This window comes from Melospiza melodia, chromosome 23 (assembly GCF_035770615.1).
Source record: "Melospiza melodia melodia isolate bMelMel2 chromosome 23, bMelMel2.pri, whole genome shotgun sequence".
NCBI lineage: Eukaryota > Metazoa > Chordata > Aves > Passeriformes > Passerellidae > Melospiza > Melospiza melodia.
The window spans coordinates 8,251,843-8,266,929 of NC_086216.1; the positions used below are offsets into that span (position 1 = coordinate 8,251,843).

At 50.7% G+C, this 15,087-nt stretch overlaps 2 protein-coding genes across 3 annotated transcripts in view; one reads left to right on the forward strand and one right to left on the reverse strand.

Moving 5' to 3' along the window:
• Positions 1-407: 407 nt before the first annotated feature.
• Positions 408-3,476, forward strand: GNRH1 (gonadotropin releasing hormone 1). The gene is made up of 3 exons (XM_063175419.1): positions 408-548; positions 1,269-1,364; positions 3,435-3,476. Exons 1-3 carry the CDS (start codon positions 408-410, stop codon positions 3,474-3,476), a joined length of 279 nt encoding a protein of 92 aa, XP_063031489.1.
• A 396-nt stretch (positions 3,477-3,872) lies between these two features.
• Positions 3,873-15,087, reverse strand: part of DOCK5 (dedicator of cytokinesis 5) — a 101,151-nt gene continuing 89,936 nt past the window's right edge. The window contains exons 50-52 of one of the 2 annotated variants that reach the window (XM_063175418.1): positions 12,734-12,869; positions 10,596-10,693; positions 3,873-8,506 (exon numbers count right to left, since the gene is read on the reverse strand). In XM_063175418.1, the coding sequence (XP_063031488.1) occupies positions 8,405-8,506; positions 10,596-10,693; positions 12,734-12,869 (336 nt within the window). In that variant the 3' untranslated portion in view covers positions 3,873-8,404. Of the gene's footprint in view, positions 8,507-10,595; positions 10,694-12,733; positions 12,873-15,087 lie in introns of both variants that reach the window. The other variant, XM_063175417.1, reaches the window with a different exon arrangement.

Sequence of the window (15,087 nt, forward strand, 5' to 3'; positions counted from 1 at the left end):
CTGAACACATCTGCCAAGCACCACCAGGGAATGCAACCTTTGAGGTCCACACACGCCTGCAACTCAGAAATCCTAATTTAGATCTGATGCCAAATGTTTCAGATGTCCAATCTCTTTCAAGTGAGCTAATCCAGACTTTGAGAGGCTGCAAATCCAGCTGGGGCTCCTGGCCAGGAGGGGCAGGTCAGAACTGGGGCAGGCACAGGGTGGGAGTTTTGGGGGGTCTGTGCAGGGCCAGGAGCTGGAATTCCTTGGGAGCCCCTTCCAGCTCAGCACATTCCATGCCAGAAATGCCTCATTCCCCGCCTCTGCAAGGTACAACAGGAGCTGCAGGGCCTCTGTGAGCAGGCTTTTGGTGGTTTTGGTGTATTTTTGGTGTGTTTTTGGTGTGTGTTTGTCTCCCCAGGATGGAGAAGGCCAGGAGGGTGGTGGCCGCTGTCCTGCTGTGTGTGCTGGCCGTGGGGCTGGGCCTGGCCCAGCACTGGTCCTATGGCCTCCAGCCAGGGGGCAAGAGGAGCACCCAGGTCCTGCTGGGGCCATTCCAGGAGGTGGGTCCTGGGCTGGGAAACAGCCCTGGCCTGCAAAAAGTGCAGCCAAAATGGAGACAAAGGCTTCTCTCTGCATCTGTCCCTGTGTCTGTCCCCCAAACACCCCCGGGTCTGGGGACGGACACATTGGCTGGAGCAGGATTTGGGAAAACAGGGGTGAGGTGGCATTTCTCAGCCTGGCACAGAGAACAGCACATTGCAGAAATAAAACTAATGTGTGGGGAAAAATACACATTTTCATAATCACTGCGAGTAAAATCTCTTTGAACTTTCACTGAATAAATTGGGCAGCCAGCTCCAAGGGACAGATAGAGCTCTGAGGTCCAGGTTAAATCTGATTTCATCCTCTCCCTATATTCCAGCCTTCTGATGGGTTATTTGATGACAAATCCTCCACTTCCCTTAACATTTTGGCAATTGGCAGGTGGTGGATGCTCAGCAATTAAATGACAAAGCACATGTGGAGGGTTGTGGTGGTTTCCCAGCAGTGGTTTTCCCCTCTTTTCCAATCAATATTTCATGTCTTGTTCCTCCTCATTTCAGCATCCTGGGGCTCATGAGGAGAAGGTGAATGCCAGGTGTGCAGTGGAACACTCCACCACACAACTGCAGTGCTGGAGTTTCATCTCCATCTGTACCTGGGGTTGCTTTTGGCAGAAAAATCTCCTTTCTCCCTTCCTGAAGGTTGTGTCACTTCCTCGTGTCACTTTTCCAATCCAGATTCCAAATGAAATGGAAAACTTAGAGGAGGAGCAGCAGAGTGAGTGCCCAGGCTCGTACCAGAATTCCAGGATCAGGGATCTGAAGGAAGCCATGGTGAGTAAATGTGGTTTTTCTGTCACCACTATGGGAAAATCTAAAGGAGATCCATGAGGGGAGGGGATAAAAGGAGGTGGAGGAGGACGAGGGAGTGAAGTTCAGCTCACATGAGGAAATATCGGCTCTGATCTTATTGTGGAATCCCAGGATGGTTTGGGTGGGAAGGGACCTAAAATCCACCTTGTCCCACGGGCAGGGACATCTCCCACTGGACCAAAATGACCAGCACTGGTCCCTCCCTGTCACCTGCACCGTTCCCAAGTCCCTCCCTGGGCACTCCCAGCACAAGATCCCTCATTCCAGAGCTGCCCTGGCTGTGACATTTCCTGCCTCAGTTAACCCAGAGCGAGCCCAGCCCTGCCCGGAGCCACAGCAGCCCCGGCTCTGCCCCAGGGCTGTCCCTGTCCCTGATCTGTCCCTGTCCCTGATCTGTCCCTGTCCCTGTCCCTGGTGTGTCCCTGTCCCTGTCCCTGAGCTGTCCCTGTCCCAGGCCTGTCCCAGGTCTGTCCCTGTGCCTGGTCTGTCCCTGTCCCTGTCCCCATCTCTGTCCCTGTCCCTGTCTATTGGAATAAGGCTCCCAATATTCCCAGTTAGATTGTGCCTGGGCCAGTCTGACCCTCGCTGCTGGGCCAAAGGCAGCAACTGCGGTGTGTCACCCCAGAGATACCTTGGCTTGCTGGAGATTGCAGCTGGGCACTGAACAAGTCCAGGCTTGTTAGGAACCCCGTTTACCTCAGGAGGAATGGCTTCAGGCGATGGTGGAGAGAAAAGGAGAGGATTCTGCTGGAGGGTTTAATGTCCAGAGGTTTATTCCATGGTTACAGAGGTCTGAACGTGAGCAACTGCTCCAACACAATCCCGGCCGCATGGTCTGATTCACCTTTTTAAGCTCAGGGACAGGGGAGGGGAGGTACAGGTGAGCCACCAACACCTGTCCTGTTCCAGGTCTCTCCCTGTCCCTGAGCTGTCCCTGTCCCCATCTCTGTCCCTGTCCCTGTCCTGTTCCAGGTCTCTCCCTGTCCCTGGTCTGTCCCTGTCCCCATCCCTGTCCCTGTCCCCATCCCTGTCCCTGTCCCCATCCCTGTCCCTGTCCCCGTGCTGTCCCAGCTGCTGCAGGGCACACCAGATGGCAGCCGCTGCCCCCAGGGTCCCCAGGCTGGAAATGCATTTCCACTGAGCTGCTGCAGAGCACGGAGCTCCCAGCTGGGCTCGCTGACACACGGGGAGCTCTCTCAGACAAGGCTGTGCTCTCTCATTAACCCAGCAGCGCCGTGATGGGGCCAGATGGGCTCCATTTCCCGGGCAGTGCCCCTGGGCCACCCCAAAGCTCAAAGCTGAGGCCAAACCCCAAAGCTCTCCCTGAGGAGCCAGGCCTGGAAAAGGCTCATGAAATCAGGACCAGTAATGCAGAACCCGAATTCCACTGGATTTTCATACAGAAACTACCTAAATAAATATGATTTTAGCTCATCTTTAATCCCATTTGTACTGAACGTGTTTTGGAATCGTGGCCCATGACTCCCAGCAGCACTGAACAGTGAGGAGCCAGCAGCAGTAATTTGCTATGGTTTAGTATTTTATTTTTACTGATGTTAGGCAGGAAAACACAGCAGAATAATTCCCAGGATATCTGAAATGATCCTCTCTGGCTCACTGAGGGAACCTGGCCTGGCTTGGCAGAGCTGAAAGGACCAAACCCCACCAGGTCCCAAGGTTTGCTCAGGAACTTCTCATTTCTTGCTGCTCAACAACACTGGAAACAAATGAGCTTTTCCCACACCCAGATTTTCCAACCCAACACATTCCTGGCGTTGCTACAGGAATATTAAACAGGGGAAAAAAGGGGAGTGGCTGGAAATGTTCCACCCCATGGAAAAAGTCCAGTTATCATCATTTCCTGGGGAAGGTGGGAGGGAGACACCTCAGGAACAAAGCCCCAGATATTCACCCAGCTCATCTCCACCAAATCACCCCAGGGCTTCACCTCTGTGGTGTTTTAGCACCTGAAAATTCCATCCTCAAAGTCACTTCTGCCCTTTAAACCCAGGATTTGGTGTGTGGTTACAGGAGAGGCTGGTGGAGGGAGAAGGCAGAAGAAAGAAGGTTTAAAAATATCCAAAGTGAAATGGAGCCAGAGTGAGGTTTCAAAACTGTGTTAAAATAAATTCCTCCTCAAATGGTCTTTGCTTGGATCAATGTGTGAATAAATATTCTGACATGGCATTAAAACAGTGGGAAATTGTTGTGTGGATTATTTGATTTATGTATCAGAGAACACATCCAGTCCAGAGTGGGAGCAGCAGGGAAGGGTCTGCTCTGGGCCCTGCAGGGACAATTTGGATGTGACAACTTTTGTTTCACGGGTCCGTGGCCTCATCACTCCCCTCTGGGTGAAACAGGAGGAAACTCTGCTAAAAGAATAAATTCTGCTAAAAGAAAAAATTCCCTTTGGGAATTACCTCCCCTGTCTGCCAGTGGTGCATGGAAGAAAAACTTGTACTGCTCTTGTTTCTGGTTCAGTCATAAAAACTACATTTATTTTAAAAACGTATTTACAAACTTTACAACAATCATTACATGTAAAAACCCCACAGAAATGTGTACACCTTGCTTTACAGATTGAGTGAATCGTGTGGCATTTACCCAGAGAGATGCAGTCCCTTCCCAAGCTCTCTCCAGAGCCGCTTTAAAGCTGAATTTTTACTGATTCAGTTGCAAAGGACTGAAAAAAAAACCAAACCCAAACATTTTATTTGCAGTTTGCACTGAAACCACTAACCCAGGATCCCAGAACACAACAACTCCTTCCACAACACCCAAACCCTCCTGAACTCCCAACAAACTCATCCCAGGGTTCAGAGTGAGGAAACCTCTGTAATACCACAGTGAGAAAAATTAATCCAGTGTACTCTGGGGTGAACTCTGCCAAAAGATACAAACCAGCTGAAAAATGGGTTAAGGTGTGAACCTGCTTTGAGTAATCCCTGTAGTGCCCAAAATGTCCTAAAGTGCTTTAATTAATGCTCAGAGAGAAGAATCAGGGGAACCTCGTGCTTTGAACAGCCATAAAATCACATTATTTGTTTATTTTTCCTCCCTGCTGTAGTCTTTGGAAAAGCTTACCCTGGTCCACCACAGGATTTGGTTTGCAACAGCAAAAATAAGGTCAAGTTTTTCATTAAAATAAAAAATAATCAAAAGAAGGTAGCAGAAGCAGGTCAGCAATGTTTGCAGTATATTAAAAAAATTAGTTAAATTACAGACTTAAAGATTTACAATGATTAAAATAAATAAGGAGAGGAAGATCTGGGGCATTGTCACTGCAAGTGCAGCTCAGTGTGAGCTGGAGCAGACACTGGGTGGGAGCAGGAGCCCCAAAATCCCCTGAGCTGCTCCCCCTGGCATCCCTGTCCTTCCCTAATCCAAGAATCCAAAACTGCCTGCTCCCCTCTGCCCCTGCCACATTTCTAAAGGAATTTATCCCAGCATGACAGATTTTAATTAAAAGCTCCAAAAAAACAAGTGTTGAGCACATTTCTCCAAAGGAGAAAAACTGAAATCCTCAAAGAGTTGAAATTTCACAGCAGCTTTGAACAGCTTGGCTCTGAAATGGGATTAGGTTTTGTCTCCTCTGCAGAGTGGATGTTTTGAGATTTTATTCAAAACCAGGAATTGGGCAGAAATTGCTGCAATTTGTGGTGTGCAGAGATCATCATTATGGAATGTCCTCTTCCCATTTGAAACCCTCCAGCTGAAAACACGTTGGAGGCATTTCCTAAAGCACCCAATGAACCTGAAGAGATGATTCTCATTTAAAGAAATAAGGTAGAGACACCTTAAACTGCCTCTGAAAATGAAATCTCACCCAAGCAAGGAGCAAACACTTCACACAATGAAGGTTCCAGTGGGATTTCTCCTAAGAGTGGGCACTTCACTCATTTAAAATCACTTGAATGCCCTGTTCTTCCTCACACACTTAATGCCCAAATGCCTTTAAAAATCTGACACTTGGATGATTTTTTCCCCCCAAACCGACCCAAAGCCCTGAATCATCTGGGCACAGAACAGAAATTCCATCTTGCACCTCTGAGCCACTGACGCCAACTTTTATCAGCCAGGTAAGAGAACTGGACACCAGTGTGGGGACACTGCCAAGAGGAGCAGGAGTGGGACAAGTTTAAAACTCTACAACATAAATAATGCTGAGAAAGGAAAAAACAGAACCAAATTTAGAGTCCTTTGTGGCAAATTGCCAGTGAAATGCCCAAAATGTGCTGGGAAGGGAAAACTTGTTCTGAGCTCTTTGGTGTGAGCTGCTCCGCTCCTCCCAGTCAGGGGGTGCCCATCCCAAACTGGGCAGGCACAGGGGGCACAGGAGAACCTGAACTTGTGGGCAGCAAACCCAGGTGAGGTTTAAGGTGAGAGGAGCAATTTCAAGGCAGGGCAGAGCTGAAGGTGGCAGCTGCAGAGAGGGAGGGATAATTCACCACCACCATGCCAAGATCTGCTCAAAATCCTGATCTGTAGCTGCAGAAAGGGCAGCCAGAACCAAATCTGAGAGCAAACAGCTGGTTAAAAATCAGCTGAAAAATTCTTCCCAAGGTCAGACCTCCTCCTGTGGGTGTTTTCTGCATGGAGTTTTCCTTCTCCAGGAAAAAACCTGGATGCAAAAGGTACCTCCATATGTTAAGGTGGTTAGAGCAGAACAAAAAGGCTGAAAAGAGGATTCCAAAGTCACTGAGAACCAAAACACCCAAACCTGACAGCTCAGGCTGTTTGTCCACACCAGGGAAACCATTCCTGGGATCCCTGCTCAGCCTCCCCTGCTCCTGCTGACCCACTGAGTTAAACCCAACCTGTCTGAGAGGAGAAAGGCACTGAATGAACACCAGGTGCTGTCAGGATGCACCTCAGACAGCTCAGAGCACATCCTGCTGCTCTGCCTGCAGCAGAACCCTCAGCCCACACAAAAAGCTGCTTTGAGGGGAACTTTCAGAGCATCCAGGGAGGGAGAGTGCACAGGAAATGAAGGGCAGGAAAACCCAGAGGTTTTCCACTCAAGCAGTGTCTGTGTCAGGAACTGAAGGAGGAGCTGACAGGTCACACAGTGCCCCAGGGAGGGGAAAAGCTGCCCAGGGTGCCCAGGGAGGCTCCCAAGAGCTCCCCAGAGGAGCAGCAGCCTGCAGCCAGCTGGAATGTGTGCAGCAATCAGGCTGGGGATGGATGGGATGTGACTGCAGTGCCACCTCCAGAGCAGCTCAGGCTGGAGCTGATGGCACTCTGGGATGAGCTGGGATGAGGGCAATCTGCTGCCAGCCCCTGCAGCCACACTCATGTCAAAAGAATTGGGAAGGACAAAAGAAAATGACAACTTCAGTCTGAGCAAAACCCTCCTGGGGGTGCTTTTTGTTGGGTTTGCTTTTCCCTGAAAAAGACTTTGCTGAGGAAACTTTTCATTAGGTTTAACAAACTTTGGTTTTTCAGTAAGGTCAGAAACTTCTTTCAGTCAGGGGAGCACAATAATGGCACATGAACCCCCAGCCCAACAATAATTGTATTTCCTGCTGTGAGCAACACCCTCAGCAGGGTTTCAGTGGCTCCTCCCAACTCCTACAAGACAATCAGAAGTAAAGTGACAGAATGAACAAACAAAATGATTTCCTGGAAGAGAAAGCAAAATCTTCATCAATATTGATGATAAATAAAGAGGCCACGAGCTGTTTGTGGAACTGGTACCAGTAAAGTCCTGAATCAGTAAAGTCCTGGTGCCAGTGCAGTGGTGCCAGTGAAGTTCTGCCATCAGTGCAGTGGTGCCAGTCCAGCCCTGGCCAAAGTGCAGCTTCTGTCACCTCCAACATTCACAGGATGCTTTTCCCACCCCGTTAAAAGCACAAATGAGATCTTGTACCAGAGCAAGCAGAGCTGGGCACAGACCCTGAGCCCTGCAGTGGGATCAGCCAGGATTCCCAGGGGCACTGGGAGGAGCTGCTGCCATTGCAGCAGTGACCAACCCAGGACAGACAGGCCCAGGAGGGAGAGGAACTGCAGCAGGGAGAGCTCAGGATCAGTGTGTCAGGGACAGGCCAGGATCAGTGTGTGAGGGAGAGCTCAGGATCAGTGTGTCAGGGGCAGCTCAGGATCAGTGTGTGAGGGAGAGCTCAGGATCAGTGTGTAAGGGACAGGCCAGGATCAGTGTGTCAGAGACAGGTCAGGATCAGTGTGTGAGGGAGAGCTCAGCATCAGTGTGTGAGGGAGAGCTCAGGATCAGTGTGTGAGGGACAGGCCAGGATCAGTGTGTGAGGGACAGGCCAGGATCAGTGTGTGAGGGAGAGCTCAGGATCAGTGTGTGAGGGACAGGCCAGGATCAGTGTGTGAGGGAGAGCTCAGGATCAGTGTGTGAGGGAGAGCTCAGGATCAGTGTGTGAGGGACAGGCCAGGATCAGTGTGTCAGGGACAGGCCAGGATCAGTGTGTCAGGGACAGGCCAGGATCAGTGTGTCAGGATCAGTGTGCCAGGGACAGCTCAGGATCAGTGTGTCAGGGACAGGCCAGGATCAGTGTGTCAGGATCAGTGTGTCAGGGACAGGCCAGGATCAGTGTGTCAGGATCAGTGTGTCAGGGGCAGGCCAGGATCAGTGTGTCAGGATCAGTGTGTGAGGGAGAGCTCAGGATCAGTGTGTCAGGGACAGTTCAGGATCAGTGTGTGAGGGAGAGCTCAGGATCAGTGTCTGAGGGACAGCTCAGGATCAGTGTGTCAGGATCAGTGTGTCAGGGACAGCTCAGGATCAGTGGCAGCAGTGCACAGGCAAACACAGCGAGGGAGCCCAGTCCCAGCCACGTTTCCTCTGTGGGATTTGCCAGGAAAGCTCCAGGGCAGGGGTGGAAGGAAGGAGGGCAGGGAGATGCCAGGGCAGGGGTGGGTGGAAGGAAGGAAGGCAGGGGAGATGCCAGGGCAGGGGAGATGCCAGGGCAGGGAGATGCCAGGCTGGCAGGAGATGAAGCACCACTGCAGGCCGGCACTGCTGGCACCCCAGAGGCTCAGGGCAGCCCCTGCTCTGAGGACACCACGCTGGATTTCCTGGCTTTGGGGGGTGGAGGGGGAGGTTTGGCCTCCCTCCTGCTGGGCAGCGCTGGAGCAACCTGGGGAGATGGAAACACAACAATAAACCACTGCAAGGAGTGCAGGGCATTCTGCTTCACCAGTGAGAAACCCAAAGTCCTGATGGCTCCTTCAGGAGCAAAGGCTGGAGCTCAGCCTCAGCTCCACACACAGGGCCAAGCAAGGACAGATCAGATCCCCTGGAGACACCAGAAGCTGAAATGTTTTAGTTGCTAGAGCAGGCCCAGGACACACTTTAATTGCTCCTGACCTGCAGCCCAACTTCAGCATTTATCCCTGCTTTTGGTGAAATGTAAAATGGCAACAAACCCATTTCCTTCCAGGTTTCAAAACCCATTTCCAAACCCATTTCCTTCCAGGTTTCAAAATTCAGGATTTTTCTCCTGCTGGCTGGATGAGCTGCCCCAAACAGATGTAAAATGTGTTCAAATGAGAATGGCAAAACTTTACACCCTAACATGGAAGCAAGGGCAGCTCTGATTAAACCAGCCACATCCTGCCTGCCTGCAGAGGGGCTTGGAGGGTTTCTTGCTCTTGCAGGAAACTGCACTGAGGGAGGGGGGGGGTTTCATGTTGTCTCTGCCTGGAAATAAATGAGATGGGAAAGGCCAGGAGAGGGAGGAGGTTGTGTGGTTCATCAGCCAAACTCCAGCATTTCAGGATTGTTTTATCCAAAGGAAGACAGACCCAACTTCACAGCACCAAACTAACAAAACCCTTCAGAAAACCCTCCCCAGTCTCCCTTTCCAGCCCTGAGAATCCTTCCCCTCTGGCTGCCAGCCATGCTGCAGGCCAGGACATGGCAGTAATTAGTTTCCTTACAAGACCCAAGGGAATGGGGCTCTTTTATTAATCCTCTTGATCCAGTGACTCCCACAGCATCCCTGGAGCTGGGATCTCTCTGCTGGGCACAGCAGCCACAGTCACTTCCAGCCAAACCAAGGGCAAAGAAGAAAAACTTCCCCCTGATGCCATATTTCAAGGCTTTATTCCAGTGTCACAACACTGAATTAAGTGATAGCTGTTTTCTTGTCTTCCTGTGCTGCCAAAGTAGTTAAGTGTGATCCCTCTCCAAATTCTTTTTGGACAAATCCCAGTTTATCTCACTCAGGTACCCCCAAATCCTCTCTGCAAACTGGACTGGGGGAGCCACCCCTCCCTTTCAGCTGCAAAAGGGAATTCCTGACAGGTTTTGGGAAGGCTCCATCCCTGTCTCAGTCACAACAGGATCCTTTCTCTGCTTCCCACTGCTAAGGAATCAGTCTGACACCACCAGCACCTTCATTCCAGGGGCAGGTGAAACGATTCTGACACAAGATTTGCATGTCAGGGATCCCAGACAGCCTGGAGACACCAAGGTGTGAGAAACATCAGTGAGGCAGCACTGACAGAGGGGCAGTTTGATATTCACTGATTAAGGGCAGTTTGATATTCAGTGACACAGGGGCAGTTTGATATCCCTCCATTTACACAGGGGCAGTTTGATATTCACTGACACAGGGGCAGTTTGATATTCACTGACACAGGGGCAGTTTGATATCCCTCCATTGACAGAGGGGCAGTTTGATATCCCTCCATTGACAGAGGGGCAGTTTGATATTCATACAAGAAAATCACTCCATGGAATTGAGACAAAGGGCAGGATTTAAAAACAGGGTTTTAAAAGTCACTGATGGCTTAAATAGTCAGATTCTGCTGAGCTGAGGCTTAGGAGGAGACACTGGAAACCTCTGAAAATTGTGAAATTGGGATTATCCCCCTCACACTTCTTTTTCAGCCCAAATTATTGCAGTATTTTAGGCTGATCAGGTTTTTAAACTTTTGCTGCTGGTGAGTTTTCCATGCCTCTTCCCACCCCCACACACTTTTTTCCTGACCAAGGACAACACAACTCCCACTTGGAAAAAGAAATAATGAAGGCACTGCACTCCACTGCCTTCTCCTGAAGCAAAGACCCCTTTTTTCCTTCTTTTGTGGTTTCAGGGAGTGAAGCAGTGAAATGATGAGACAGGTTTCAAGCAGCACCACCCTAAGACCAGCCTGGAACATTGCACTGGTGCCTCCTGCTCCCAGCTGCTCCCCAGGAGCTGCCAGCCCCCATTTCCTCACCTCCACAGAGTTCCTGGGGGTGCTGCTCTCGTAGGGTTTGCTTTTGGGGGGAGGGGGGGGTGGCGTGGCCAATCCATCAGCCTGCAACGAGGGGGAGCCTGGGAACAAGAGAAGAAATGACAAAAAATAAGGAAAAATTAAGAACCAATAAGAAAAATAAAAAAAAAAAAAAAAAAGAACAAATAAGAAAGGTGAAAAGGGAAAGGGCAATGGGGTTGCACCCAGATTTTAAGGGAGATTCATTCAGTGCCCTCTGATTTCCCTCTGTGAGCAGCTCCTGCTCCACACTGAGCTGCCTGGCTGTGCTGGGTGCAGCTGAGTTCCCCTCCAGCTCCCAAAGCCCTGAGGAGCTTCCCCTTCCCCAGAGCTGCCCCAGGGAGCAGCAAATTCCTTCCACCAGCACATCTGGGGTGCTCCTGGGGCTGCCCTCAGAACTCTCTCTGTGATCTGAGCTCCAGCTGATGGACGAGATAAAACCCAAACTCCAGAAGGATTCCAGCAATTAAAGCCTTGCTAAGGAGAAGAGGTTTTACATTCCTTCCACAGATCTTTCTTCCCCTGAGTTCCTGGATTTGTTTCTGGTTGTCTCCCCAACTCATCCCCTGCCCTGGTGAGGATTTTTTTGCTTTCATCCTCTCATGACAATTTTATGCTGGTTTGGATCATTATCTGCACTGGATTCTGACTGAGTACCCACACAGAGGCAGCCAGGAACAGAAATGCAGCAGCCAGGCAGTTCTAGGGGTGGAACTGCTCAGGGATTTTTATTTTTACCTTAAGCCACATTTAAATGTGCTGCAGAATTAACTACAGAACTTCCTGAATATACAAGAAAGGGCTTTTTCCCCTCTTCTTTTCCAGGATCAGATTATTGTGCTGTTTTACATTCAGCATGTTTTTGAAACCTTTGAAATGATTCATTTTGTTAATTCTTGAAGATAAATTCCACCTCCTTCAGGTGGAACACTTACAGCTGAATGTCCAAGCTGCACAGCAAGCTCTGCTAGAACTCTGCCATGTGAGGGGAGTTTGGTTCATTAATGAACAGAACCCTCAGGGCTTGCATTGATCATTCAGGCCCAGAGCTGATCACAAACACCCTGGGATCCCTGCAGGGCCCTCCTGGGATGCACTGGAGATGTTCCTGCACACCTGACTGGTGATTTACAGCCATCTGCACTGACTGCATGTCCTGTTTGCTTCAGGGTTTAATAAACCTGCCCAAAATTCAGAGTCATGGGACAGGTGGGGTTGGAAGGACCTGAAATCCCACCCAGTGCCACCCTGCCATGGCAGGGACACCTCCCACTGTCCCAGATTGCTCCTTGGGCACTGCCAGGGATCCAGGGGAGCCACAGCTCCCTGGGAATTCATCCCAGCTCCTCCCCACCCTCCCAGGGAGGAATTTCCCCCCCAAATCCCATCTAACCCTGCCCTCTGGCAGTTTAAACTGCTCCCCTGTCCCATCACTCCACACCCCTGTGTCCCATCACTCCCCATCCTTCTTGTCCAGGTCAATACAGGAAAAAACAAGAAAGGAACGGAAAAACCCAGAAACTGTTCCCTGGAATTCCTGTTTTGCAGTGCTTCAACAAGTGCAAGCCACAGATCTGCTCTTTGATACCACAGCCAAATTCTGTTCTCTGACAAAAATGATAACCCCTGTTCTCCTGGGAAACTGAGTGCAATGCACTGGGGACAATAACTGCACTCCAGAGGCTGAACTGGGGCTCAGCCCCCACTGTTTGTGCTGCAAACCCCTGTCTGTAAAATGGAGCAACACCACTGACCTCCAGGAACACTTTTCATGTGCTTCCAATCTTGATTTTTGAGATTCCCAACAGCCCCGAGCTGTGATGTGACTCGGAGCAGCTCCTCCCTCCCTCCCCAGCTGCCCCCCAGCACCCACAGAGCCACTCCCATCCCACCCAATCCCATCCCATCCCATCCCACCCCATCCCATCCCATCCCACCCCACCCCACCCAATCCCACCCCATCCCATCCCACCCCATCCCATCCCATCCCACCCCATCCCACCCCACCCCATCCCACCCCATGGATCCCATCCCATCCCATGGATCCCATCCCATCCCATCCAATCCCACCCCATTCCATTCCATCCCATCCCAGGACTCACTCAGGGTCCGGGGGGTTTTGGGGGTGATGGGGGGAGGGCTCTGGGTGGGTTGCTGCAGTGAGGGGCCCTGCAGCAGGGTCAGCCTGGTGTCCCCCAGCTGCAGACTCTTGGGCCTCTGTGCCCTCCCTGCTGGGCCCTGCTGGGAACAGAGACAGACAGGGGTGAGAACAGCCAGGGAACCCAGAGCTGTCACAAACAGAGACAGACAGGGGTGAGAACAGCCAGGGAACCCAGAGCTGTCACAAACAGAGACACACACAGGTGAGAACAGCCAGGGAACCCAGAACTGTCACAAACAGAGACACACACAGGTGAGAACAGCCAGGGAACCCAGAGCTGTCACAAACAGAGACAGACAGGGGTGAGCACAGCCAGGGAACCCAGAGCTGTCACAAACAGAGACACACACAGGTGAGAACAGCCAGGGAACCCAGAGCTGTGACAGGGACACAAACACAGGGACACACAGATGAGCACAGCCAGGTGACCCACAGCTGTCAGTGACACAAACACAGAGAGGTGAGAACAGCCAGGGTATCCAGAACTGTCATAAACACCTGGAACAGAGAGCTGAGCACAGCCAGGTGACCCAGAGCTGTGACAGTGACACAAACACAGAGAGCTGAGCACAGCCAGGTGACCCAGAGCTGTGACAGTGACACAAACACAGAGAGCTGAGCACAGCCAGGTGACCCAGAGCTGTCACAAACACAGAGCTGAGCACAGCCAGGTGACCCAGAGCTGTGACGGTGACACCACACCTGGCACAAAGAGGTGAACAGGAGTAAAGCCCTGCCCTGCCCTGGCAGTGCCACAGGCACCTCTGTGCTCCCAGGACACAGCCCAGCGTCCCCTGGAATTCCTGGGCAGCACTGAAATGCTTTTAGTGGTATTATTATTGTATTAATTAGTTGTATTAATTAAAATATATTAATTAAGGAGGGAAGGTGTTACACTGAAAAAATGCTGCAGTTCTGTGAATAAACTTGGAGGGGAGTGAGGGTGAACTCTTTCCAAGAAATAAAGAAAAATAAAATTCTGGGAGCAGGTCAGGGCTGCTGGTGTTCTCCAGCTCCTGAGGGCTGTGAAATGAGTCTGTTTGAGGTTTTACAGAGCAAATTCTTTGCATCTGGGAATTTACATCCAGCTCCTTCCAGTGTCACACCCTTTGTGCTCTTCACTCAAATGAGGCCACCTCAGTGTGGCCCCAAAAGTGCAGTGCCCAACACTGGGGTCCTTTCCAGCATTAGTTCATTGCTTCCCAGAGCAGGCTGTCACCCAAACACATCAATAGCTCCTTGTCAGAGGTCAGTTCTTCCTCCCTGAGCAGCTCAGGGGGACCCCACACACAAAGCCCAGGCAGTCTCTGCCTCCCTCTGCCTTTCCAGCTCAGCCCAGAGCTCCAGAAAATCCCTCAGTCCAACTCCTGCCCTCACTGTGGAGCCATGGAGCCCAGCAGCCACAAAAGCAGCTTTTCCTGGGCTTTGCAGCATGCTGAGGCAGGACTGGAACCCTGGATGGCTCCTTCCCTTCAGAGACATTGGGGATTTCATCCAACAGCAATTCCAGAGGCAGAGGGCCAGGCCTCCTGCAGCTCCTGCACCCACAACCCCCATTTTCCTGGGCTGGAAATGCTGTCAGTCCCAGTGACAGCACCCTGGCACCACAGATCCCCTTCCTAGAAACACTCTGCAGCCTCCAAGTGCTGGCAGCATCCCCCAGAGCTGATGGGAATTCCTGAGCACGGATCAGCATCACCTGTCCCTGCCAGATTCAGCTGGAGAGGAAAGGGAAGCACAGGAATTTCTGTTTTCTTGGTGCTGTGAAAAACGAGCCTGTGCTAAATCACATTAACAACCAGCTTCAGTGAGATGAGGAGCACTGAAATACCCAGGTGCCCAATTCTCTCAGCTTCAGAGTGCAGCACAGCTTTTACATCCATCAGGACAGTATTTCAAGGTGTGGCACAGTTTTTATGGCCATTGGGACAAAATCCTAGGGTGTAACACAGTTTTTATGTCCATCAGGACAATATTTCAAGGTGTAGCACAGTTTTTATGGTCACCAGGACAATATCCTAGGGTGTAACACAGTTTTTACATCCATCAGGACAATATTTCAAGGTGTAACAGTTTTTACATCCTTCAGGACAATGTCCCAGAGTGCAACACAGTTTTTACATCCGTCAGGACAGTATTTCAAGGTGTAACTCAGTTTTTATGGTCACCAGGACAATATCCTAGGATGTAACACAGTTTTTAAGTACATCAGGACAATATTTCAAGGTGTAGCACAGTTTTTATGTCCTTCAGGACAATATTTCAAGATGTAACACAGTTTTTATGTCCACCAGG